This window comes from Haliaeetus leucocephalus, unplaced genomic scaffold (assembly GCF_000737465.1).
Source record: "Haliaeetus leucocephalus isolate CR32 unplaced genomic scaffold, Haliaeetus_leucocephalus-4.0 Scaffold462, whole genome shotgun sequence".
Taxonomy (NCBI): Eukaryota; Metazoa; Chordata; class Aves; order Accipitriformes; family Accipitridae; genus Haliaeetus; species Haliaeetus leucocephalus.
In genome coordinates, this window is record NW_010972898.1 from 474734 (window position 1) to 499364 (window position 24631).

General features: G+C 35.4%; 1 protein-coding gene across 1 annotated transcript in view; it reads right to left on the reverse strand.

Annotated features, from left to right (window-relative positions):
• Window positions 1-24631, reverse strand: part of DIAPH3 (diaphanous-related formin 3) — a 235852-nt gene that overhangs the window by 52648 nt on the left and 158573 nt on the right. The window contains exons 24-26 of the mRNA XM_010575244.1: window positions 21481-21616; window positions 7520-7615; window positions 7036-7095 (exon numbers count right to left, since the gene is read on the reverse strand). Coding sequence (XP_010573546.1) covers window positions 7036-7095; window positions 7520-7615; window positions 21481-21616 — 292 coding nt within the window. The remainder of the gene's footprint in view (window positions 1-7035; window positions 7096-7519; window positions 7616-21480; window positions 21617-24631) is intronic.

The window sequence follows — 24631 nt, forward strand, 5'->3', positions numbered from 1 at the left end:
ACAGACCCAGGTCAGGGCTGATACACCATTTGTTTCCATCTCAGATTTTGTCCCCAGTGGAGGCTTTTAACCAGAGAAAGCTCATTTCTTACGTCTAGTTGATGAAATTTCCCTACCCAACATTTCACTTTTATTTTTTTTGTGTAAAGAAAGATAACCACTTAAAGAAGACATAAATATATATATATATAACAATATAAAGAGCATTATGGCTTTTGTTCAGTCAATAGATACATCATTTATTCTATCTGGATCAGAGTTCTTAAAGCCTTTGAAGAAAGAAGCAGGAGTTTTGATATTACTTGTTCTTAGTATTCAGAAAACAGAAGTGAAAGAGTCTGGTAAATTTATACCTAAAATCTTGTTTAACAAATACAGAAGAGACTTGAAAAGTACTCTGAGAAGTGACAGAACCTCTTTGCTATACAGACCAACTCAGTAATTGTCTTCAAATGGGAAGTTCTGCATGACTAAACAATGAAAAAACAAATATGGGTAAATTGTTGGTAATTTACAGCTCCCTTTGCAGATTTAAGATTGTCCAGTGATGCATATTCAGAATACTGCTTTGAATATATAACTTGCCTGCCATAGCTTTTGGAAATCTGGTTACCTAGCTAGATGATTATGAAGCTGACATTTACTGTATGTGCAATTATGGAATATACAGTGTCACTGCTTTCAAATGTCACCTCTTTGCCACAGTTCTTATCTTGCAGAAAATGTCCTTGCCTCCCTTGAGAGAAGTAGTCTTATTCAACTAGTACCAATGAATACTGGCAAGATATTTACAAAAGCAATTAGCTCTTCTGAGTGTCTAATTTGACATCTTCACAAGGTCTCACTTTAGAAATGAAGTTATCAAACCTCTGGAGAATAAGCTCCACTAGGTCCACCTTGCCTCACAGTGGCACCTAAAATTTTTACTTTTAAAGAGCTTTGGTTCTCTTTCTTGTCTATATTATGTTCACATATAATTCTTTACGATAAGACACAGAATGGAGGATATGCGTGTCACCATACTCATGTGAGTTGATAAGGAAAATCTCACAAGACTTTATAAGAGGAATAATAAAATAGACACAGACATTTTTTGTAGGATTACAATTCCTCCTTTTCTAAATACGGGTACTGCCAAGGTCGACAGTGTTTGGCTTATACTAAGGGCAAGTTAACAAAAATTATTTTCTTCTGCCTATACCAATATTTTCACAGTACTAATATGCATTTACTACTAATTTGAAGTACCCTTCTCCATTCTTAACAGAGCTTGCATCCATTTTGCAGCATTTGGCATTTAAAATCAATTAATTAATTAAATAAACAAGTATTTTATACCTCTCTTTATGTCAGCCTTTATTATAAAAGTTGTTTTTATTAACTTTGTTGGAAAGGCTCTGGAAAAAAAAATAAATCTAATTTTGTCGTTTTTTTATCCAAAGCTCTTCTCGCTGGCTGTCATATCTTCTGACTTGAATACTTTCTCCACTCCAACATTAAATTACAAGAGAGGGAGATTGTTAGAAAAAGATCCTAAAAACTTTGTATCAAAATTAGTCTTATTCCTAGATATTTTGGAATGTAAATTCTTCAGGGTCATCTCTATGAGAGACTGTATGTGTATGCACCTATGGCAATGCAGAAATAGTTCCAAACAAAAATGAGTAAATTCAGTTTCCTTGTCTGGATCTTTTTTTCCACACATGCAAAATTGACTCTTATGGTCACAGTTTCTTTGAACTCTGCTGCCTGCTCTAGGAAAAAAACTCTTTATTATAAACACTGCAGATGGTTTCAGGGGAATTATTTCTGTTAGAATAAGCAGCAATTTTACTTGACCTATGAAGTCAATATTGAAGTGAAGCTTTGGTCTTAAAATAGGAACAAGTGACAACTAGGTTTTGGTTTTTTTAATAGAAATCATGTTGAATGTTTTCATTTCTTAACCGTGCCTACAGATATTCCAAGTCTTCTGCCAAAGAAACTTGTCTATTGAGTAAAACTTCACAGAGCCTTACAAAAATTTTGTCCACCAGAGGTACAAACACTGATGCTTTTAGATCACATACAGAAACAAGAATAGGCTAACATGCATAGTGCCTTCAAACAGTATCTACCATGAAGAAGTGGTAGTGCTCAAGAATGCATCTTTACTATTAACATGTACTGGGTAAAAAGTTATCTTCACAGGTTTCATTATTTCTCCAGTGTTAGGTACTTCCTAATGTTCCCTACATACAGTTGTGGAAAAGATAGCAACGTACATAGCTTTAAGAAATAAATAAGGAAAAATTAGGTTGAAATGTCAGTCATAGTTTGCTGCCTTATACAGCAACGATGAAATAAAATAGTGACCTCTAAGTGGTGGCACTGTCGGTTTCAAGAATTAAGATGAGCCTGAGCTCATTGTCAGCTATGATTGTCAAAAATAAGGTGGCAGAGACACTAATATGAACCTCAGATGACAGTTCTATTACGAATAAGAGATGAAAAAACCCCAACGAACATGAAAAAAGGGTTTTCTTCTCCATAATTGGGACCAGAATGACATTGCATGACAAGGATTTTATTTAACAGAGGTGTTTGATTGTTTATAGATTTATGAACAAACAGCTATAGTAATTATGACTATCACTTACCATGGAGGTTTGATTTGAATATAGAAACAAGACCTTATTTTTACCTTTGGAAGTATAGTCCACAACCCATTTACTCATTGCAACAAAAAGATTTCTTTCAACCTTTGCAGTCACAAAAAGCAATCTGTATTTTTTTACTTCCATTTTATTATAGCTTTTCTTTACTCACAGCATTTTGAATACAATCACTTGTAAAGAAGAACAACTTCTGCTGCATTTGAGATATAAATACATGCAATCAAAGCTGCATCTCAAATTTGTATTCATGCATTTCAGATAACATTACCTTGGCTAATGTTACTGCAAATAAATGTGTAGCCATAGCAGCAGAGAACTTGATGCAGGTTGCAAAGCCTGACCGAAAAGTTAGTGAATAATGCAGCTTTTTGTGCTGCAGTGGGCTCTGTGCTGCCTTGGATATGCTGCTATGTGTATTTGAAGTTAACTAGCTTGAAATAAATGTGCAAGCTGCAAATATGCCTTGACTGTTGTTGTAAATAATTGATAAACTCAGATCAGCCATAGCTATTAGCTGCTTGAAATGATCTTCTAATGTGCAAAATCCTGATCATTGAAAATTAAGTGCTTTCTTCTGCTCCCTAAATAAAATAAAAAAGCTCCCCTGTTAGATGCTATTGAACCAAAACCTTACCAAAGTACAACGCTAAAACTATACTAATACTCTGCTTGTGTCATACGGTGCTCTGAATGGGAATTGCAGCAAAAGCATATACCACAATATTTACTGCAATTTATGGCTCTTTGCAGTTAAAGCAAACTGTAACATTAACAGGTATTTTTGAACATATAAGTAATTGAGTTGTTAATTGAATAATACAAAGCACTATGAATGGAAACAAAGGAAATAAATATACCAATCCTACCTATGTCAACAAAAATCTAGTGACAATGATTTGTATTCTTAAGGTGTTAGAACATTTCCAAGATCTAGCAATTCCAAATCTATATTATTTTTATAAGTTATGCAGCAGGGCTTTTCCTCAGCAAGAAATTATCTGACTTGATGGGCCTTGTCACAAGCAGAAAAAAATACAATTGGTAATTCTGATCACAGAAATAGAGTAGATTTAGACTTGACAAAAAACACATACCATATTAGAAAGAGGCAATCTGTTCAATAAAGGAAGAGTGCAGTAGGACTAAAAATAAAATAACACACCCAAGAGGCTGCCCTGGGATACAGCATAAGAACCAGTACTCCTTCTTAACCAGAAATATCAGCTGAACACTACCAGAGCTTTCTTGGGAGCTCAACAGATAATGAAGAGAAAAATGGCCAACCAATGGCTAGCATTCCACTAAAGGTACTATTCCTCTTTTTTTTTTTTTTAAGCAGTCCATTTAGTTAAAGGAAACAATTTCAGTTCTTAGTTCTACAGCTAAGTAGCATTGCCTTGCTCCTCTGTATTATTGTGTTTTATAGGGATTGGCTTGGCTTAGCCTCAGGAGCAAGTGATAGTTTGGTACCTTGAGCAGTACTGTACTGAGGATGACAATGGCAATGGTTAGAGAGATTTCCTTCCTTCTTCCATTTATATTACAGCTATGGAGAAAGCGTGCATTCTGGCTGTATTTCTCTCCCTTGCCATCCCCTGTGAGACACGGAGCCACTACTCTCTAGTTCCCATCTGCGCTTGGGTCTGATTTGTATTCCACTTTTTTTAGAGAAATATCTTTAATGCTAAAGACTAAAGCAATTTTTGTTCATTTGCTTGTTTTTGTTTTGTTTTGAAACTGAAAAGATTAGCTAGAATTTGATGGCACCTGCCCAAAAGAGATTGCTACACTCTGAATGATTCAGAGGACAGACATTTCAAGTCATGGCTTGTAATTCTTTCTGACTGCATGATGAGTCAAAGAAGTTCATCCTAGGTATGAATCTGCAGTGTGTATTAATAAAGTACATCTACTACAAGTGAATCTGTTAGTCTCAGCAGAATAAGCAGTAACCAAACCAGTTACCAGTTAACCCACAGCCAAAACCAGTACAGAAGCAAAAAAGGAAAGTGCTTGAATTGCTGCTTGAGGGCTTTTATCAGTCTCCACATATTTTAAGCTTAGATTAAGCCAGTGGCTTTTTTGCCATGATACAAAATCTAGCATCCATTTGAAATTTTAGGTTGGGAAAAACAGGAAATCACTGAAAGACCAAGCCAATACTTCTGTCTAATGACATATCCCAATTTTTCTCAAGTGGGCTGAAATCACAGACTTCTTGCTTATACAGTTTATATGTAATAAACCATTATATACAGTATTCATCACTTATTATACACATATGCATAGAAAGAAGAGATTATTGCATATGTAACTATATTAGATATGAAGTCCAAGAAAAAATGATACAGACGATAATACTGAAAAAACCCTGACATTATATATTGTTGAACTCAGAAACAGAAAATTAAAGAAACTTTACCATTATAATTCTTGCTTTGACTGGCCACATTGTTAACTTTAGTGAGGTTATTATTATCTAAAAATGAACTTCAATACTCAGGGTCTAGTATTCATTCCAGATAGTATGCAGCCTACATAATTTCTGATTTCCCAATAACAAATCTCAACTTACCTATGCAGACTTTGAACAGGGGGAAAAAAAAAAAAAAAAAATCACCTCAAAGCTGAACTCTAAGCAACTAATGACCATACATTTCTATCAAAAAATGAAAAAGACTTTGATAAGTGAACTCACCATAATCTACACCAAGTTTAGTGCTCTGTTTGGCTCAAGATAGGAAGATGTAACATGTAGATATTGTGACAAGTGTTAACAAATCAAAAACATACTAATGAATTCCTTAAAAGCAAGCTCAGAGTTGTATTATCCTGTTCCTGAGCTAACAAGACAGGTGAAAGAAAAGCTGAATTCATTTTAAAATGTCTTAGAATCAGACTGTCTCAAAATGCTCTACAGAAAAACTGACTGGTAAAAACAAATTATCAGTATCAAATTATACCCATCTGATGTACAAATTAGTCCCTGGGTTAGACTATGATTTTGCAGAATTAAAATCCTGGGTTGTTTGGGTTTTTGTTGGGGTTTTTTGTTTGTTTGTTTGCTTGTTTTTGTTTTAGTTTGTTTTGGGTGTTTTGTTAACAACCTGAAACATAAAACATGGTCCTAATGTTTGTGCAAATGCAGTTAGTTTGAAAACTGGAAACTACACTGTCTGTCCACAGACAGCCAGATAGATAGAATGGGTTGAAAAGAAGCAATATTCACATGATTGTTCTTAAAAGCAGAAACACTTAGAGGATAAATTCAGATGTGCTCTGTAGTCATTATTCAAATATCGATATGTTATGTGCCAGACAAGCACCTGTCAAATATATTTGATTCTTTTTTGAGCCAATTCCTATAAGTGAATTATCTTTAAACTGTCCTTCCAGCTCTAATTTCTTTAATTTTATGTTTAATAATGCCAAATTCTGTACATTCATTTTTTGCTACAGACATTTAAGAAATAAACACTTAAACATGAGGTACAATTAATATCAACAATTGGATGATACTTAAATATCAAAGGATAACGCATTCCATCTTAAAAACTGAGATTTTTTTTTTCTTTAAGTTTCAAAGAAAATTATTCTTTAATGGAGGTACTACTTACATAACCTTTTTCCTGAGACCACTAGTTATAAGTCACTGAAAACAGTCACTCTGGACTTCTCAAGCTTAATTAAAACACAGGTAATATAATAATATTCTGCAGATTGTCTAACAAACAAAGCTAACAGGCACCCACGCCCTCATTGTTACTTTTCACATATGAGCAAGTCCTACTGATTACAGTGAGATAATTCAGGAGTTTATAAATAAACATATGCATAAGACTCATGCTCAAAATTTGGAGAAATGTTTTGCCATGAAATAACTGATTAATTTACTTTTACTTTGCTGACACACCTTGACTTTTGAATTATACTGCTAAATGATAGCTTAAACCATTCCAGCTATAGTATCAAGAAAACAAAGACAAACAGAATGAATGCAAAAAGTTCTGTGATTCGGTATCACACTTAGTAACATTTAAAATGTTCCACAATCTCTGCTTTCTATTATAGTTCCACAATCCATTAAAAAATCCTTGCATAATTGTTCTTAAGGATTATAAAAGTACTACATTTAAAAATACAACCAAGCTTTAAATAAATACCCCCCCCCAAAAGATAGAAGAGCTTTGCAAAGTAATCAGTAAGTATAGTTTCGGAATGCAATATTCAGGTGATTCTTAAAAAGCAGGTTCTGATATGGTTTCAGTATTCCACTAATGTAGAAGACTGAAAAAATCACAGCAGTCTTTTGAAAGCACAGATCAACTACATAAGCTAAGTTAAGAAGAGCATGCAATTCATGAATATGGTTCATTACCATGGTTACAAGCTTTCAGCACAGGCCGCTGTGTAGTTGGACTGAGATTTTGTGGTACGTCTGCAAAAGCAAGGAAACAATGGAAATAAAACACACCTTTGAAAGTTACTGGAGTATTATAACAACATTACTAAGTAGAATTATTTAGAAGTTAGATATTTCTATAAGTAAAGTGATAGTTACATACCAGTGAAATAATTTGACTCAATTATGGGGCAAGATGACTTTTACTTCCCCCATGCAACTATAAACCCTAAAAAGTTAAAGTACATGTGGCTGCATTGAAGAGTCGTGTCATAATAACCAGGCTATGCTAAGTTCAGTAAATTAATCTCCAAAGTGCTACTGACATCAGCAAAACAGCCTGAATATCCCTGAAAGTTGTCATTGCAAGAAAGAATGAAACACAATTAAGTTCTAGAGCACTGGACCCATAATGCTTTTAACTTTCTCTGGAAAACAAAATGTAAAATAGAAAATTCACCTTTAGACCTTGGTGTCCTTTTCCTTCGGTCTCGAAAAGCTGCACCTGATTGCAAGGCCTCCAATAGGCTATCCATCACTCCAGTCTCCTCACCTTCTGTAAAGGAGAGAAGGAACCTTCTAGGTTACCATAGCAGTATCAAAGCATAAATAATAATAACAATAAACAACAACAATAAAAGCTATTAATGGTATTACTAAAACTATTTATTTCAAACTTAGACCAGGGTTTTAACATTCACAAATAGCTCTCTTGCAATTAATCACAACAGATTTGGTCTTCTAGGCCAAATTTTAATCGATTCATTTCACATTCCTCTTTCTCTATACTGAGAGTCCAGCATAGTTTTAAGTGAAATGTCTTTTCACTCATATTTTCATTTCAGTACCCTTTTGCAACTGTAAATAATCAGTTTCATGTCAGCTGTCACTTAAATGATTTGCTATATTAGACAAGAGATCATTTCAGTTATTGTTATAAAAAGTTGAAATTGTTTCTCAGCAGGAAGCTGAGTGAACAATATTGGACTGGATAGGATACAGAGGAATATCCACAGGTAGCTTTAATCAAAAGCCATTTTCTCTTCGTATTTAATAACCTCTGGCCAATATTAAATAATTGATGTAGTTCAGGAAAATTCTACTCACCGCATTACACATGTATTTATAATATCCCCTGAAAGAATTATCAATGTTACTTTGAGATTATAACTAAATGCAAGCATTATACGCTCTACTTGTATTTCCTCAAATAAACACATCAGAAAATGTTAGATTTTTGAACCTTGTTAAGCCCTTGTGTCTATGCCTGGGAGGACAAAGAACATAACTCCAGGGATTTACTATATGACAAAAAATCACCACAGAGGAATAAAGAATTACATGATAGAAATCTCATTATGCCTCACTGGGCAAAACTCCCCAGGTCAACACGCACCTTGGATACAGTTAGACACATCACATGATTCTGCAGTTATTGCTAACAGTGAATATTCAAATCAGGATCTAAACTAGCTGATGGGTATAACGAGATGCCACACCACCAATTTAAGGAATTCTGAAAGTGCTGGACTACAAGTAAGGAAGTAAGGCAACCTTCTAGACCTGAATACGAGGCAAAATTATTATGGGAAATCTTGCTTTCCAACACTATTTCTATTTGTTTCCCTCCTTTAAATAAATTCCTTCTTTCACTAAGCTTTAAAGCATTCTAGCATCTTTCTAAGGTAAGTGGTTTCAAGGGCAACAAAAATAATTCAGACCAAAAAAGCTCAAAGTTGCAGAGAGGAAGGTCTGGAAAAGTACCGTCAAATCAGCAAGGGCCAAATCATGAATACAACATTCTAGAAACAACATTTTTGCTTTCATTTTCTACCGCTATGTCAAGACTTGAATCTAATTTAGCTTCTGAGAACCCTAAGCCTGGATATCATTTAAAAGCAGAAGAGGAAAGCATAACAAAAAGAGGCATAAAATTTGAGCTTTCCTGTTCACAAAATAAAGAAAAATGTCCTTCAAATGTAACTTAAAGTCACATAGCAGTAATCTCCTCATAAAATTGTAAGTTTATATTTATATATTCAAAAAAATCTATAGAAATACACACATAAACATATGTAAATCTCATGACAGATGTTCCCTAACATTGACTCAAATTTAAATTAGATTTTCATAAACTTTTTTGTCATTTTCTCTATTACACCAGCAACTACTTTGTTATTTACAGAAGGACCAAAATAATTTATTTTAAATTCTCATTTTGTCCAATTGTATTACAAATTGCATTTAGTTGGCACTTCTGTTCCTTTTGCTTGCATTTTTACCCATTCTTTAATTTCTGCTAATTCTACATGTATATTTGTGTTTAGAAGGTGATACTGGTTTAATTTTTGGAATTTCCTCAAGATATCCTCTAAGGAGAATCCTCTTCCTTCCTTGTAGTATTTGATTTCCTGCTCTCCCAAGATGTCCTTAAAACAACAAAACTGTAATCTGAGAACACCCTTAGAATCATGGAATAATTTAGGTTGGAAAAGACCTTTAAGATCAACAAATCCAACCATTAACCTAACACTGCCAAGTCCACCACTAAACCATGTCCCTAAGTGCCACATCTACACGTCTTTTAAATCCCTCCAGGGATGGTGACTCCACCACTTCCCTGGGCAGCCTGTGCCAATGCTTGATAACCTTCCCTGGTACAACTTGGAAAAAGAGACTGACCCCCACCTTGCTAACAACCCCCCTTCAGGTAGTTGTAGAGAGTGATAAGGTCTCCCCTCAGCCTCCTTTTCTCCAGACTAAACAACCCCAGCTCCCTCAGCCGCTCCTCATCAGACTTGTGCTCCAGGCCCCTCGCCAGCTTGGTTGCCCTTCTCTGGACACGCTCCAGCACCTCCATGTCTTTCCCACAGTGAGGGGCCCAAAACTGAACACAGGACTCGAGGTGCGGCCTCACCAGTGCTCAGTACAGGGGGACGATCACCTCCGTGCTCCTGCTGGCCACACTATTTCTGATACAGGCCAGGATGCCATTGGCCTTCTTGGCCACCTGGGCACACTGCTGGCTCATATCCAGCCGGCTGTCGACCAGCACCCCCCGGTCCTTTTCCACCGGGCAGCTTTCCAGCCACTCTTCCCCAAGCCTGTAGCGCTGCGTGGGGTTGTTGTGACCCAAGTGCAGGACCCGGCACTTGGCCTTGTTGAACCTCATACAATTGGCCTCAGCCCATCGATCCAGCCTGTCCAGATCCCTCTGGAGAGCCTTCCTACCCTCCAGCAGATCAACCCTCCCTCCCAACTTGGTGGTGTCTGCAAACTTACTGAGGGTGCACTTGATCCCCTCATCTGGATCGTTGATAAAGGTATTAAACAGAACTGGACCCAGTACTGAGCCCTGGGGAACACCACTTGTGACCAGGCACCAACTGGGTTTAACTCCATTCACCATGACCCTTTGGGCCCAGCCATCCAGCCACTGTTTTACCCAGGGAACAGTAACCCTTAGTTCTTCTCTTTTCTCTATACTCTGTACTACCAGACTAGTTAACAACATTACACAAGAGAGCTATACACAAAAAGAAATAGGGGAAAATTAGCAAATACTTTATAATTTTGCATAACTTTTAAGTAAATTTGTTTTCTGTACAGTGCATGGCAGATACAGAATAAAAATGAAGACTGAAATACAAATTTTTTTTTTTTCCTCTTGCTTTGTGTTTGGTATAACATGCTTTATTATGCTGAAGTTTGCTCTCTTATGACTAATGGACTATCACAGCTATTAAAAGGGCTTGGAACATACCTTACAAAAAATAACTCAGATTATTTATTCAGCTTCCTGGGTTTGTTGTTGTTGTTTTGTTTGTTTGTTTATTTTTTGTTTTAAAAAAACCCTTTCCTTTCTCCATCTGTTGTCATGCAGTTCTCTAAAATACTCGTGTCTGGAATGAAAACACTCAGTGAATAGTTTCAAACCAAAGAGATGCTTGAAGAAATTTTGAGGCCAAGGCATTAGTTATATTGAGGTACAGGAATGCTGGAGGGAAGTTTATAAGCATTTTGGGTAACAGCAATTCAGAAAAGGTTGAATAATATCACAGTCCCCAAAATGATACCATAAATGTTTATGGAAAAGAGTTCATAAGCCTTGTTTTAAGAAGTAGGAATAACAGAAGAAAAATTTCAATCCTATTTCAGCATGTCATCTCTTTCCTTTTAAGCCTATCCAAGACTACTACGGATTTCATAGTTATTTCAAAAACTTAACATTTTTCAGTAGAAAAAAATCCTGGTGCATAATCTGCTATACTATAAAAAGACCCATCAAATAAATAAAAAAAGATTTAAAATAATGGAATAGAAATACTGCAAAACCACAACTTTTTGTAGCATAGCTGTAACATATTTATGGGTACTATCTGTTTTTCACACTTATCTGAAACATACTGTAGTCACAAACTGAATTATAGATTAGTGCTTCCATTGACATGCAAAACAGTTAACAGAAGAATAAATGGAGTATACAGAAACTTGAATTTAAAAACTCCTCTAGTAGTTTTCCTGTATGCATGGATGTATTGAAAAAACTTAACCACTGCAAATAAAAACATTCATAGTTACTAATCTATGTACCTAAAACATGCGGAAAGCCTGTTTTTCAGACTCCTACACCTTCAGTTAGGCTCCAAATTCTGTTTTTTGATGCCTACATCAACAGTTGACTGTGACACCTTCTATGAAGTTACACAGCTAGCTATCAATACGCATACTATCTATAATACGGTCCAAGTTCATATAATGGAAAGTTTAAGAAATGCAAGTGCACCATGCAGTATTTTAGAAATCTTTTAAATTGCCCTGGGAGAACTGCATACAACATTGCTACAGTGATAGTATAAGAGTCACAAATATTGTTCAATATTAACACTTCCTATGGGACCTTTCAATCGGCTTTCACAAGCTGCTGCAGTCTGCTGTCACCAGTCCCAACTGGCTTCCTAATTAGTCAAGTGTATCAATCTTTTGACATCCTAGAACTAGTAATCCAGTTGGCTTGCAGATAGCTACATAGCCCACAATAATTCCTTTGAGAAATATACCCTTTTATGATTCAAATGATCTCTTTTCCTTCAATTGCAGAATAGGAGATTCAAACACTTTTTAATATCATACCTAATTAAAACTCATACGACTGTCTTTTAAATACCATCTAAAGCAGAAGTAAACTTGCCAAAATAGCTTGGAAGTTTTGCCCTTGACATTTCAGTGCCATGTCAGATATAAACTACCTAATTTCATAATTATGTCTTTAAAAATGTTAAGAATATTAAAGACCCTTCTTCTTTAGTGCACTGAGTATCATGAGCTTTACAGTACAAATTTAATATGTCTTATGATGATAGCAACAGATACTGCAGTTAGTAATGACTCCTGCATTTTATGTACTTATTAAGGAACAAATGATATATACCATAATTCCAGGAGCAACAGTCCACTGACATGATAGAATCACAAATATCATTAGCAACATGGTTTTAAAATAAGAGTGGTGCAACAAGATTACTTTGGATGAAAAATGTTTCATTTTTACAGTTCCCCTGCATCTGTCCAATATAAACCGAAACATCATACTCAACACTAAGACTCCAGAAGTTCACTTTACCAGGAGAAAAAGATATAATAATATGTCTATTTCCTCTTTCAAGCAATCAAAGCTTTAGTCAGCTACTCTTCTCAAAAAAAAAAAAAAAAAAAAAAAAATTTGGTAGTTTTTTTTTTTATGAAGGAAATACTAATGAGCTTCAGAAAAAACAAACCAAGAATTCTTTAGCATGGTTTCTGCTGATGTCACCTACTCAGTCTGTACACTTAAGAGATTTATCTACAGGGACTTCGACTGTCATTTTTCCACTGGGATCTATTTATGGCATTGGAATTACATACAGCTTTTTTGTTACACTGTAAGTAATGGAAAAGATCAGCTCCTAAAGCCAACCTCTGAATACTAAGCCTCATCTGAAATGAAAACTGCACAATTTGGACAAATGTATACATTAAAAACAGACCTTAATATTTCATATTAATTAATATTTCATATTCCTTCATATAACAGAAGGAAAAGGATGCAAAAACTCAAGGGCTACTCGTCAAGTTATCTGAATTAGCAAAGACTTTAATTATATGATCTTTGAAGTAACTCCATGGCAGCACTCAAGCTTTTACATAACTTAAAAACAAACTTGGAGTGCTGAAGCTATTGGATTTGTTTTTCTTCTCTGAAGAATTAAGTCCTGATCTCACAATTCAGTAATTACCAGAATTAATAATTTTTTTATTCTTGACTAGAATATAAACTGCTTTTTTTTCCCTTCAGTTCAGGATATAATTTAGGTCAGATATAATGTACCCAGTTTTTGATCAAGTGAAATTTAATCCCTTCGCAGCCTTCTTTCAGGTTTAGCTACGTCACTGCTTGTGCCTTAATGTACGAAAATTTCTGAGGCAAGTGAACACCAGGCTTGGGACAGTGACAGCAGAGATTTTTCCAGACTGTTCACACAAGGTGAAGGAGAAAGATACATGTTTTAACGCTGCTAACATTGTATCTTTACTTTCAAGACATCATAAAAAGTCCTGTATGGTTTTTTTGTATAATGATTGATTTCGACCAGTACAGCCTGCAAAGCAATGCTCACCTGACTAAAGGTCTCCATCTGAGTAAAAATTGAAGGACCTCTGAACAACATCACAAGAGGAAAGATTTAGCAATGGTATAGTGTTGAGTGACTTAAGCTCCAGGGAGCCGTGTACCTCTGAAGGAGTTCATTAAGCACAGGAAAAGACATTAGTATTTCCGTTCAAATTTATACACAACAGATAAATCAGAAAATATACACAACGATCACTCATACTGACAGTTGTGCTACAGAGATGAGTGGCTGAAGGAAATTTAAAAGTTATATAATTTCTCACTCATGGAGTGATAGAAGTTCTGCCTGGGTTACATGACTGAGCTTAGTCAAAGGAAAGCTTCCAGATAGGTTTGGGTGGGCAAGACCCTTCTTATTTGGGTGGCTATAAATGCACAAGAATACTCAGGAGGATCAGATCAAAGGTCCACCTAGCCCTGCATCCTTCGTGCACTAGTAGTCAATAGCAAACATCTATAAAAAGGACAGGATAAATATGTAATGACATTTCTAGAATGGTCTTTTGGTCTCCAGCAGTTTGTGATTCAAAGACTTTGTATTTGCATTTAATAGCTTTCAATGGATGGAAGCTGCCAGAGGAATCAAGTAACTTCTGTCAGCAAGCTTCAGAGCAAGAATATTTTGGTATGCAGTAACAAGACTGTACTTCTGTACGACCACTGAGGTACTGCTGAGTGAAGATAAGCATCATAGTGAACAGCACAGAAACAGAAGCAGCCGCAGACTCAGTCTGAAGGAAGAGTCAGAGCCATGACCCTCCCTTCTGCTAGCTTTCCAACAATGACAGAGGAGGTTCTTGGCTCTTTTACAACCTTGGACCAAGGAAAGAAAAAAAAAGCATACCCTCTAATGCTTTGGTAAGGATATTTATTCCTCCCCTCCTCTGCAACTTGAGAGAAGAAACTTTTGATGATTCAGAAAAAACAAAAAGAATAAAAGCATTTACACATAGCAGGAGTGAGAGTTGAAAGAGGACTCTGATGTCTACCTCCTTACGGAGGAGATGCGAGGTAGTATTTCGAGTAGGAAATGCTTTCTCAAACCAAAACCTACTGTCTGCATAAATGTTAGAGCTCTTAATCCCAAAGATGGCTCCACAGATTGTAATTTTTTTTTCATGGTAATGCCATTTTAAGTTTGTGGCATTCTTTTCACATTTATTTAGAAATTTTACTGCTACAACATAAATGAAAAGTCGTAAAAGAATGTTTATCTACAGACATTACTTTAATGACCCTTAATTTTTTTGACAGTTGTTTGTTTTGAATATTTCTTTCTCGCCCAAATACAGCTGCTATTTATTTTCCCAGGGGCCTTGTGTAAACCTCAGTTTCACAAATGCCTTTCAGCTAGTATCTCCAAAGGTTCCACTTCTAAGGAAAATTTTCAGAAAGAAAAATAATTGTTTCTTCTAAACATCTTATTCTTTTGGAGCTACTACTTAGTACAAATGAGTAACAGCTGCTGCATTCTGAGCCCATGGGTTGCCAACAAGTGCATGAACTACACCTCCATGCTTCAGAAGATTTAGCACCTTTGAGATCTTGTTAGAACATGACTTGTGACTATTAGTTGTTGGGTTTTAATTAATATACATTCAGATCAGTTCTACTTTTTTTCACTAAAAACATCCAATTCCCTGAACATCCTACAGTGTGAGACTTGGTAAGGTTTTGTTGTATCTCTTCTTTTGCTGTGGCTTCTGCAGACATATCACACATTGTTTCTCAGGCCAGATTTTTTTTTTGTTTTTAATTCAACATACTTGTATTTTATCATTTTCTGTATCATACTCAAGTACAAATGTGACAATTATTCCTGAGGGAACATCTGTTCTCAGTAATTTATACTTTACTGTCAAAACAATACAATTGCAGCTGAAAACCAACCTCCAAACTTAGTGACATAGCAGGTGACATCTCCTTTCTGATAGATTTGTGGTCAATGTCTGTCACAACTCGTTCCTCATATATAGGACTTTTTTTTTTTTTTTTAAATGGGGACAAAGCAAAATTAGATCTACTCTCCAAGCTTGTCATGGCCTTACTGTCTACTGCCCGCTAAGCATTAACATGAGTAAGTACTGAGTAGGCAACCCTATAAAGTCCCACAGTTCTTTCTGTTTGTTGTTATTTAATGTAAGTGGAAGAAATGACACTCCTCACAATTACGGAACAGATTTATTCCCCACTGGCCTCATAATAAAAGTGATCCTTAAGAATAAATTTAAATAATAAAAAGTGACCTCAGGAATCCTCTTGGTGAAGAGGGTCTAATTTGAGAATAAGTGGAGGCAGTCATGGTACAACTGGAAAGAGTTATCCCCACCAGGCAGGAACCCAGATGAATGGAGCACTTGAAATTCCAAAAGGGGAAACTCCCCAGAGAAGAGAGCCCTTACACAAAACAGTTGTTGGATATTAATATTATACCCTCAGGATTTCTTCATATATAGCATTGTCAGCAATTCTGTCCCCTTCACAGTAAATTTAGTTGCACAAAACATATACCTAAATGCCCCAAATCTAGCAATAAACCTACCATTGTCCAAAACTTGTGGTTTTTAGGAAAGTAGCCCAGCAGACATTTTAAAACAACAAATTATCAACATATTTTAGAAAGTACTGATGTCATCTCAGTTGTAATGGAACATGAGCAGATTTTTATAATCTGCGACATTTGCAGTCCTTCACTCCTCTCAGAGGAAAGGAATACTATTAAGAAGTATTGATTCTCCTCTCCCAATGCGAATAAATTAATAAAATTGAGGCCTTACGAACTTGAACTAGGTAGGGAAAATAGGGTCTTTGAGGATACCTACTAATATAAGTAGGTTTGAGTTTTTTTTAATTTATTCCAAAGGCAAGCATTTTATCTGTTGGAATCTGAATTTTAATTACCTAATTATGTTTACTATTTTCCTTGCTTAAACTGTCAGTGCTGGGATCCATGGTGTCCTTTTGTTTTGCAGAACGCTACAGAACTAATGAAAATATTCACATTGCACAACTTAGCAGCCAGTAATAAAGTAGTAAATGTTTGAAGAACCAAAACCTAAACCACTCTTAGCAAGTCTGTGAGACATGAATGTTTTTTTCCAAAACCAGATAAACAATGTAAAACCTCTGCAAAAGTAAGTTGCAAAATTGACTGAAAATAAGGCCGTAACTGTCTAAATGAACTGAAACATGCATTTAAAACCAGTTAGTTGTGATAAAAGCGAAACTAACACAATTGAAAACAAACTAATATTCTAGATTGGAAATCACATGTTTAAGACCTCATTTTGGCATCATTTCACTGCTTTTGCGTAAGAACGGGCAGCCTTTGTAAATAACCACTGATTAAAGTGGCTTGTTACTTAAATAGTATTCTAAATAAGACACAATGAAGATGCCACAATGATGGAGTTCTCAATTATGCTACAATAAATGTAGCTGGTGTTATCACAGTTACAGAATTCTTTACACTGTGATAAGATCAAAATAATTGATTGGTGCGCTTTCTACTGAGAATCCGAACAGCATGAGAAAGCATGTATCTGAATGTTAATAGTATGCAGACAAGTGGCATTTACATAAAGATCCCCTTCCACTGGCTATTTACCTTTGGAACGATAGCATATGATAGTTTGAACTGGCTTCACAGAAGCAAGTGAAGCAATCTTACTGACAAAGCATCTCATGATGAATATCATTCTGTAGAGAGTATTTAGAGGACAGATTTTACTATCATAAAATTTCAAAATACCAAATATCATTCCCTGCTTAGACATTCAAAATTTTTACTGAATTCCACATACTTTTCAAGTTAGGATGGAGCTGAAAGGAAAACATAGAGCTGATATTTTTATTATGTAAACTTAAGACTCTCAGCATTTTGTATCAGTGAACCATTTGAACTGTGATCATCAGGACACATTAAGTGTTGCTATCTAAGATGAAAACTACAGACTGGGAATTTTAAATTACAATTTAGAGGGATCTAAATCTGACATTGGCTTCATGGCCAAATCTCAAAAATATACTTTTAAGAGAGTAAGTCAAATGATTCCATATAGTAACAAAAATCTATGGTCTTATTAGCAGAGATCCAAATTTATACTATAAAGCCTACCTAAAATTTTAAGTTTTTCTAAAAGATGCTGTACTGCATATTCATAAAACACTACACATTTCACAATCTACAAAATATTGGTATATTTAGATCTGAAATATAAAAAAATCAAACAGAAAACTGTATGAAGATTTATCACACAGTATACATATTTATCTAATTTTAGAAAATGATCATATCAACACTGAACATGGTGTAACAGTATTTCGAAGGCAGTCTGATGCAGAGGTATGGATGACAGTGTAAGCTGTGATCTAGATGGCTAAGTTGTCACCTGTATATCAAAGGCACAACATAGGCTAAGACGACTATTACAGTTTGTGAGAAGGCTGATATATTGTAGGACCACTTTGGATCTCATGTTTGCAATAAATGTCAGGTACTAGTAATGAAATTATTGTTTTCACCCCAAAGGAATCGCCCCCCGCCCCGGTTCCAAAGTAGTTTAAGCTAAAAATTGGAAGTTACCTTAAATCCAGAATCAAATTTTGGTTTGGGTTAATACAATCTATGTAGTGCTTGTCAAACCTGGTATAATACACTCTTAATGTGCTATATGCAACTTATTGACTCAACTCACATATTTGGTATTAATATAATAGATATTAATAATAATAGATATTAATAAAAACTATATTTAGGTACATATTTAAGATCTTAAGTTTTTGTGAACACAAAAAAAGTCAGGAATACCCCCCAAATAGCTAAAAACTTTTGCAGTATTATGTAGGTCACTTTTATACGAAGAAGTGAATCACTCTTTTGTCTACCTTATGCAGCTGAAGGTGGCACCATAGGCAACAAAACCCTACTCTTCAAATAACTTCCAAAAGCAGATGAAAGCTGAAGAAATCCAAAGAAAAGGACTTCAAGAACAAAGGAGAATCTAGGACAGGTTAAATGTCTGTGTTGTTTTGTTAACCACTGGTCTCATTTACAAGCTTAGGATGATGACAGAAATCCTGTTTAAGCACTGGATAGCAGCTCAGGCCTTGAAAGGTATGGGCACAGGCTGAAAACAGAAGCTCCAGAACCGTAAGCTAGTCAACTAATGGCCAATTAATAGTCACTGAAAAAAAGCACAACTTCAAGCACTGGGAAAAGACTGCTTTTACATTAAGAAAAGAAGCAGCAGCTAAGCAAGGGAAAAACATCCAGCTGAAGGCACTGCTGTGAAATTGAGAATTTTTTGGTGGTGATTTTTTTGTGGTTTTTGTTTGTTTGTTTGTTTTGTTTTCTTGTTGTGGGTTTTGGTTTGTTGTTTTTTTTTTTAAGTTTAAGAGAAACAGTTAAGAAACTCTGAAGTGGCATATACCACAGTGATACACAGGCATCCCTAACCTTCAGGTCATTTTCAGTTAAAAAGCAATGTTACTCAAAAATGAAGAGTGGAGATGTAGAGTACACTATGATATGTTCACTGAGGAAAAAAAAATAATCTTGAAGAACCAGTTAGAACGTATACTTTATTCTTTTCTCCTCTTCAAGTATGCACCTCTCTGAATTCCAGAAAATAATTTCTGCAATGGTGACATCAATGAGTTTTCAGCTACTTCATTCAAGCAGTAATTGAAATAATGTTTCTACAAATCTAACATCTGATCTAGTCACCATATAAAGAAATGATATGCAGCAAAAATAAGTTATTCCACAGTCACACTCCAGACAAGAGGGTTTGGGTATTTTGATAGAGGGAAGACCTGGTTAGAAATTTGTCAGCAAGTCAGATGTAAATATTTTGTGACTGATTTACAGATTCTTAATGAGAATACAACCTTTCAATGAACTAGTTATGGCTAGGGAAAAAAAAAAAAAAGAGGGAAAAAAAGGAAAAAATAATTTTTGAATGTCTATGTTACTCTTCCATCAGAATCAGAGCAACATTATGCCTCTTCAATTAGTAAATATAGTTTTCATAAGACTGCCAAAATAAAAAAACAAAACAAAAAACACAAACAAAACCCAAAACCTCACTTTTCGTATTGTTGTTGGTGCCATTCCTGAGAAACAAATCTACCACAGGTGCTTTCCGCTGCCAGAATTCGTGTTTTCTAATAGACTTTTAAAATGATGTTGCAAACAAGCACAAGAAACCTTAAAAGGAGCTCTGCAGAACAAAAAACAACCCATCAGTGGCCAATTTAGTGAATATCAGACTCAAGATGAGGTTCAGGTGATCCTAACACCATCTTTTCCCATTTGCTGTTGCTTAGATCAGTCATTCCAGACTGAACCTTAAGTGGCTGCTAACAAGAGCAAGAAACCTCTTTCTGTACACTTACATGATTTAATAAAAAAACCAAGCTACTAAGAGACAAAACAGCTATTTACTCAATGACCTAGCTGATCTGTAGATGACAAGTACATAGTTCCCCACTACGTTAGCTGAAGCTGTAGGTTTATATGACTCAGAAGTCCATAACATTGGCACCTAGATCCTGGAAAGCCTGAACGTGACATTATGAAGAACAGGACTTGAGAGGAGCTTTAATTTTCCCTGAAAGACTATCAATTTTCTATCTAAAGCACTATCAGTCATACATACAACATGCCTGAGAAAAGAATATCTAACCTCTTTTGAAAGGTTCCAACCATGCATGAATACAGATACTGGTTTTACCCCTTCCTAGTCTTCTGCAGCCTCCTCTATCTTCTGTGGGCTTTAAAAAGATTGTCACTGATAGTTTTCTGATTGGGTCTTGAATTTACTTCTAAAGAATTAGAAATCCTGTGTTTGGAGGGCAGCCACCTTGTTTCCAACCTTCAGTGAAAGCTTTAGTCTTACACCTCAAGACATGGATGTTCATATGAAAATAAATCAAAGACTTTTGGTCTGAAGAATCTCTGAAACTAAGTACACCTACTCTGGCTATTAATGAAACATGGAAGAGACAGATAATCATTTATGCCAAAGGTGCTGACCAGGGTTTGAGTGGGGAACTATTTAACAAGATCTGCTCTGAAAAAAAATGAGAGTAGCTCACAATAATTTACACAGTAAGTCATGTATCATTCTGAAGGATTCCAGAAGCTCAGTCTACGATAAAATATAGCAGTATAGAAGATCATCAGACATCTTTTTTAGTAGAGATCTCACTGTCTGCCATCTCTTTTGGTACAAAAGACAACACAGCATAAATGAGTAACTTTAAAAATGCATGGCTAAGTTTTCTTTTAAGGTGTTTCAATAGGGACCTATTGAAATAACAATTGACATACTCAAAGAAAAATCCAGACTACTTCAGGAAGAGGTTATTCTCATAAAAGAGCAAAAATGAATATGTAACCTTAGTAAAAAGAAAGAAAATGGCTTTGTGATTTGGAAAATGTCTGTTCTCAGGTAACATAAAGTTTTCTGAGCATAACTGAACTTATACTTGGTCACACAAGGTTTAATATATTCTAATGGAAAAATACAAAGAAGCATTATGAGTTCTAAAATAGCTTGAGGAAAACAGGTAATTAGAGAAGCTCATTAACAAAACAAAATTTAAGAACCTCTTTGCCGTAAACTTTAATTGGTGAAAATCATTCATGTATTCTGTCTTTTCTCATAGCACATTCAAATAATGAAACAATAGCAGCTTTATTTCCAGTAAAATGCTAGGTAAAATGCATTTTCTACATTACTTACCTGTTTTCATTTCTAACAAGCGCTTTTTCTTTTGTTGCCTCTCTTGTTTTTCTTTTTCTGCTTTCTCCTTAGCTATTTTAGCACGCCTCTGTTTTTCTTCTGCTTCCCTTCTTCTCATATTCTCCTTTACTGCTTGCTATGAAAAAAAAGTAAGTTCCATTAAAACAGAAGTTTTAGCAAAAACAAAGCTGAACCTTAAAAACAAAGAAAAAAGATTTAAAATCACATCTCCTAACTAACCTTAATTTATCAAGCCAAATAAATATTTTACATTCCACATTTAGTACATTTTATTCAGAAGAATAAGCAAATGCAGAATAAATACGTTAAAAGCATACTAATTGCCCCCAAATGGGGATTATAAATTCAGCAAGAAATACATCTTAAGAATACACATGTTAATGTAGGAAAAACTCAAAATATCTAAACCACCTGGTTTTACAAAACTCTAAGTCTGTTACTATCTGTATTTCTAGAATAGTTTCAACACTTATTCTTTCTCATGCTGCCACTATACCAAGCAAAACAAAGCTGCTTGGGTGACTTAGCTGTGCATTTTTCTTATTCTTATCCACATATGCATTAATTCACTGGGTTTATAAATTCTTGTCTTCTGGTTAATACCCGTACAACACTGTTTATTTGAATTATAAACAAGTACTCCAAAGCTTCCAATGAAGCCAAAACAGAACTATGAGTTTCAGAGTTTTTAAATCATTATTTTGCATATTCATATATTACGCAAAAACCCCCTGTCACATTCAATAATTTTTTAACAAAGCTATTTTAGGATTACCTTTTTATTATACTGTTAGCTATGTACACTGGTAAATTCTCAGTGCTCTGCTGTGGCTTGCATTGAATGTAAAGTGCCATGCACCTATTTTCATTGCAGAAAGTTTCTCTTTTCAGAAGGCAGTTACACGCAAAGGTCTCCTTTGAGACATCAGGTAGGCAACTCTCCATATTCCACTAACTGCACTGAGTATGCATCTCCCTTGACTAGAATACGAGATGAGACACTCAAGCTCGCATACAGATGCCGATGTTTAGAGGTCTATGCCCTACAGCCAAATCCTATCCTACATATTCCGTGTGTTTTCAACACAAAACATAGGTGTCAAGTTCTGCAAAATGTTTATAGCAAGAATTGTCACGAACTTGACTGAGATGAACACATATTTGTCTCTCACCCTGTTTGCATTTCAAAGATTAAATGTCGTAACACTTCCTTGCTCAAAAGGCCTAAAAAGTTAGATGTGGTCTGACCGCATCTGCTGTGTAAGAGCAGCATAGCACTCAGCATGCAGCACAGTATGCAAAGGCAACCTTCAGAAGAATTACCAAAGTATATGCTTTTTGCATAACATGCCAAGGCCTAGAGTTTCCGAGATGGAGCATTCTTGGGATCTTTCCTGTACTTTCCACAATCGTTTCTGATTTTTATTCATTTGCATAATACAAAAGAAAAATCCTCCAGAGTCTAGGGAACAAACTTTTACTTGGTTGCTCTTCTTCTGGTTCTTTAAGTCATATATCTGCTGCAGAGCAATCTAGTGTCAACAGGAGCAAAGAGTTTCTATAGCCCTATGATTAGCGTACTGTCTTGGACATGAGAGTTGTTGCCTCAAGGCCTCTTCCCTCCCTCTCCTACAACTGCAGGAAAATTCTAACCATGAGACAAACACAAGAAGAGGAAATACTACAATTGCTTCACCTTATTTCAGGAATGAGCCTGTTAGTCCTACCTCTGATGCTGTGAAAGCACAGAAGGAGGTTAACAGAGATCTCTGATACCTAAGATGTTCCACTGACCGTACCAGGAATTTAGCTTTGGGAGTGGAAGCACTGAAGGTAAGGTACTTCACCCATTTTTTTGGATCTGGCCAAGTAACTGCTCTAGATCTAGTGCTCACACATAGCAGTCACAGCCGCCAAATAATACTGAAGTACAAAGTGCAGTACAAAGTTAGCTATGAACCTGAAGTCTACGTCTCCAGATTTAAACAAGTTTTTTTAAACATTTTAAACATTTTCATTAATTGAGAACAAAAAAGAGCATTATAACTAGGTAAGTACTGTATGTAAATTATCAACTTTGCTTGACAACAAGGATGACTGAACTTCACTTTCCCACACCTACTGCTGACTTAAGTAGTCTTTTAGTTTGGGACTTTTTAAGAATCTAATGATATATCAGCACTAAATTTAAAAGTCTTTTGAGCTAAGTTTTCTGGGATGCCAACCACCTTCAGTTTCTGTCAGTAATCAAGACCAATGCTAAACAATTCTGAAAATCAGACCTCAGGTGTCTTGCACTAGGCATCTCAAAAATCTTTTCCAAAAAGTTTCAAAACTGAGCAGCTACTCAATATTTTGTTTAGTGTCATTGAATGATAAGTGGTTTCATGCCTTATCTATACACCTTTTTCATATAGCCTTCAAACTGTGCTCTGCAAGGCAGAATTATTCATTTTCCTCAAGGTTTCTTCTATCATGCTCATCAATAATATCTAACTGTTTTGAAGCATTAATTAATCTATCTATAACACTGCTGTGAAGTAGGGGTTAGTATCGGTGCTAATTTTACAGACACAGAAAAGAAATATGGGGTAATTAAGGTAAAGCATAACCATTTCTTTGAGTCTTCAATTCAAGATGAACCTAACCATTTAGTATTCTTATTCCACAGTATTTAAATGGGAGGTGTGGTTTAAACATCAGAAATTAAAGTAATATAACTATTTCATAATATTAGGAATTCTGAAATCAAATTTGAAATTCTGAGTTTCAAATTAGGCACTGATCAAGTTAGGAAAACATAATCAACGCCCATGTTGAAAAATCTGGCATATGTAACTTGCCAGGCAAAATTACTCTGATTAAAGACTGTGCCTTTTAGGTTTTTAGCTGTGTCGTGGTTTAACCCCAGCCAGCAACTAAGCACCACGCAGCCGCTCACTCACTCCCCCCCATCCAGTGGGATGGGGGAGAAAATCAGGAAAAGAAGTAAAACTCCTGGGTTGAGATAAGAACGATTTAATAGAACAGAAAAGAAGAAACTAATAATGATAATGATAACACTAATAAAATGACAACAGTAGTAATAAAAAGATTGAAATGTACAAATGATGCGCAGGGCAATTGCTCA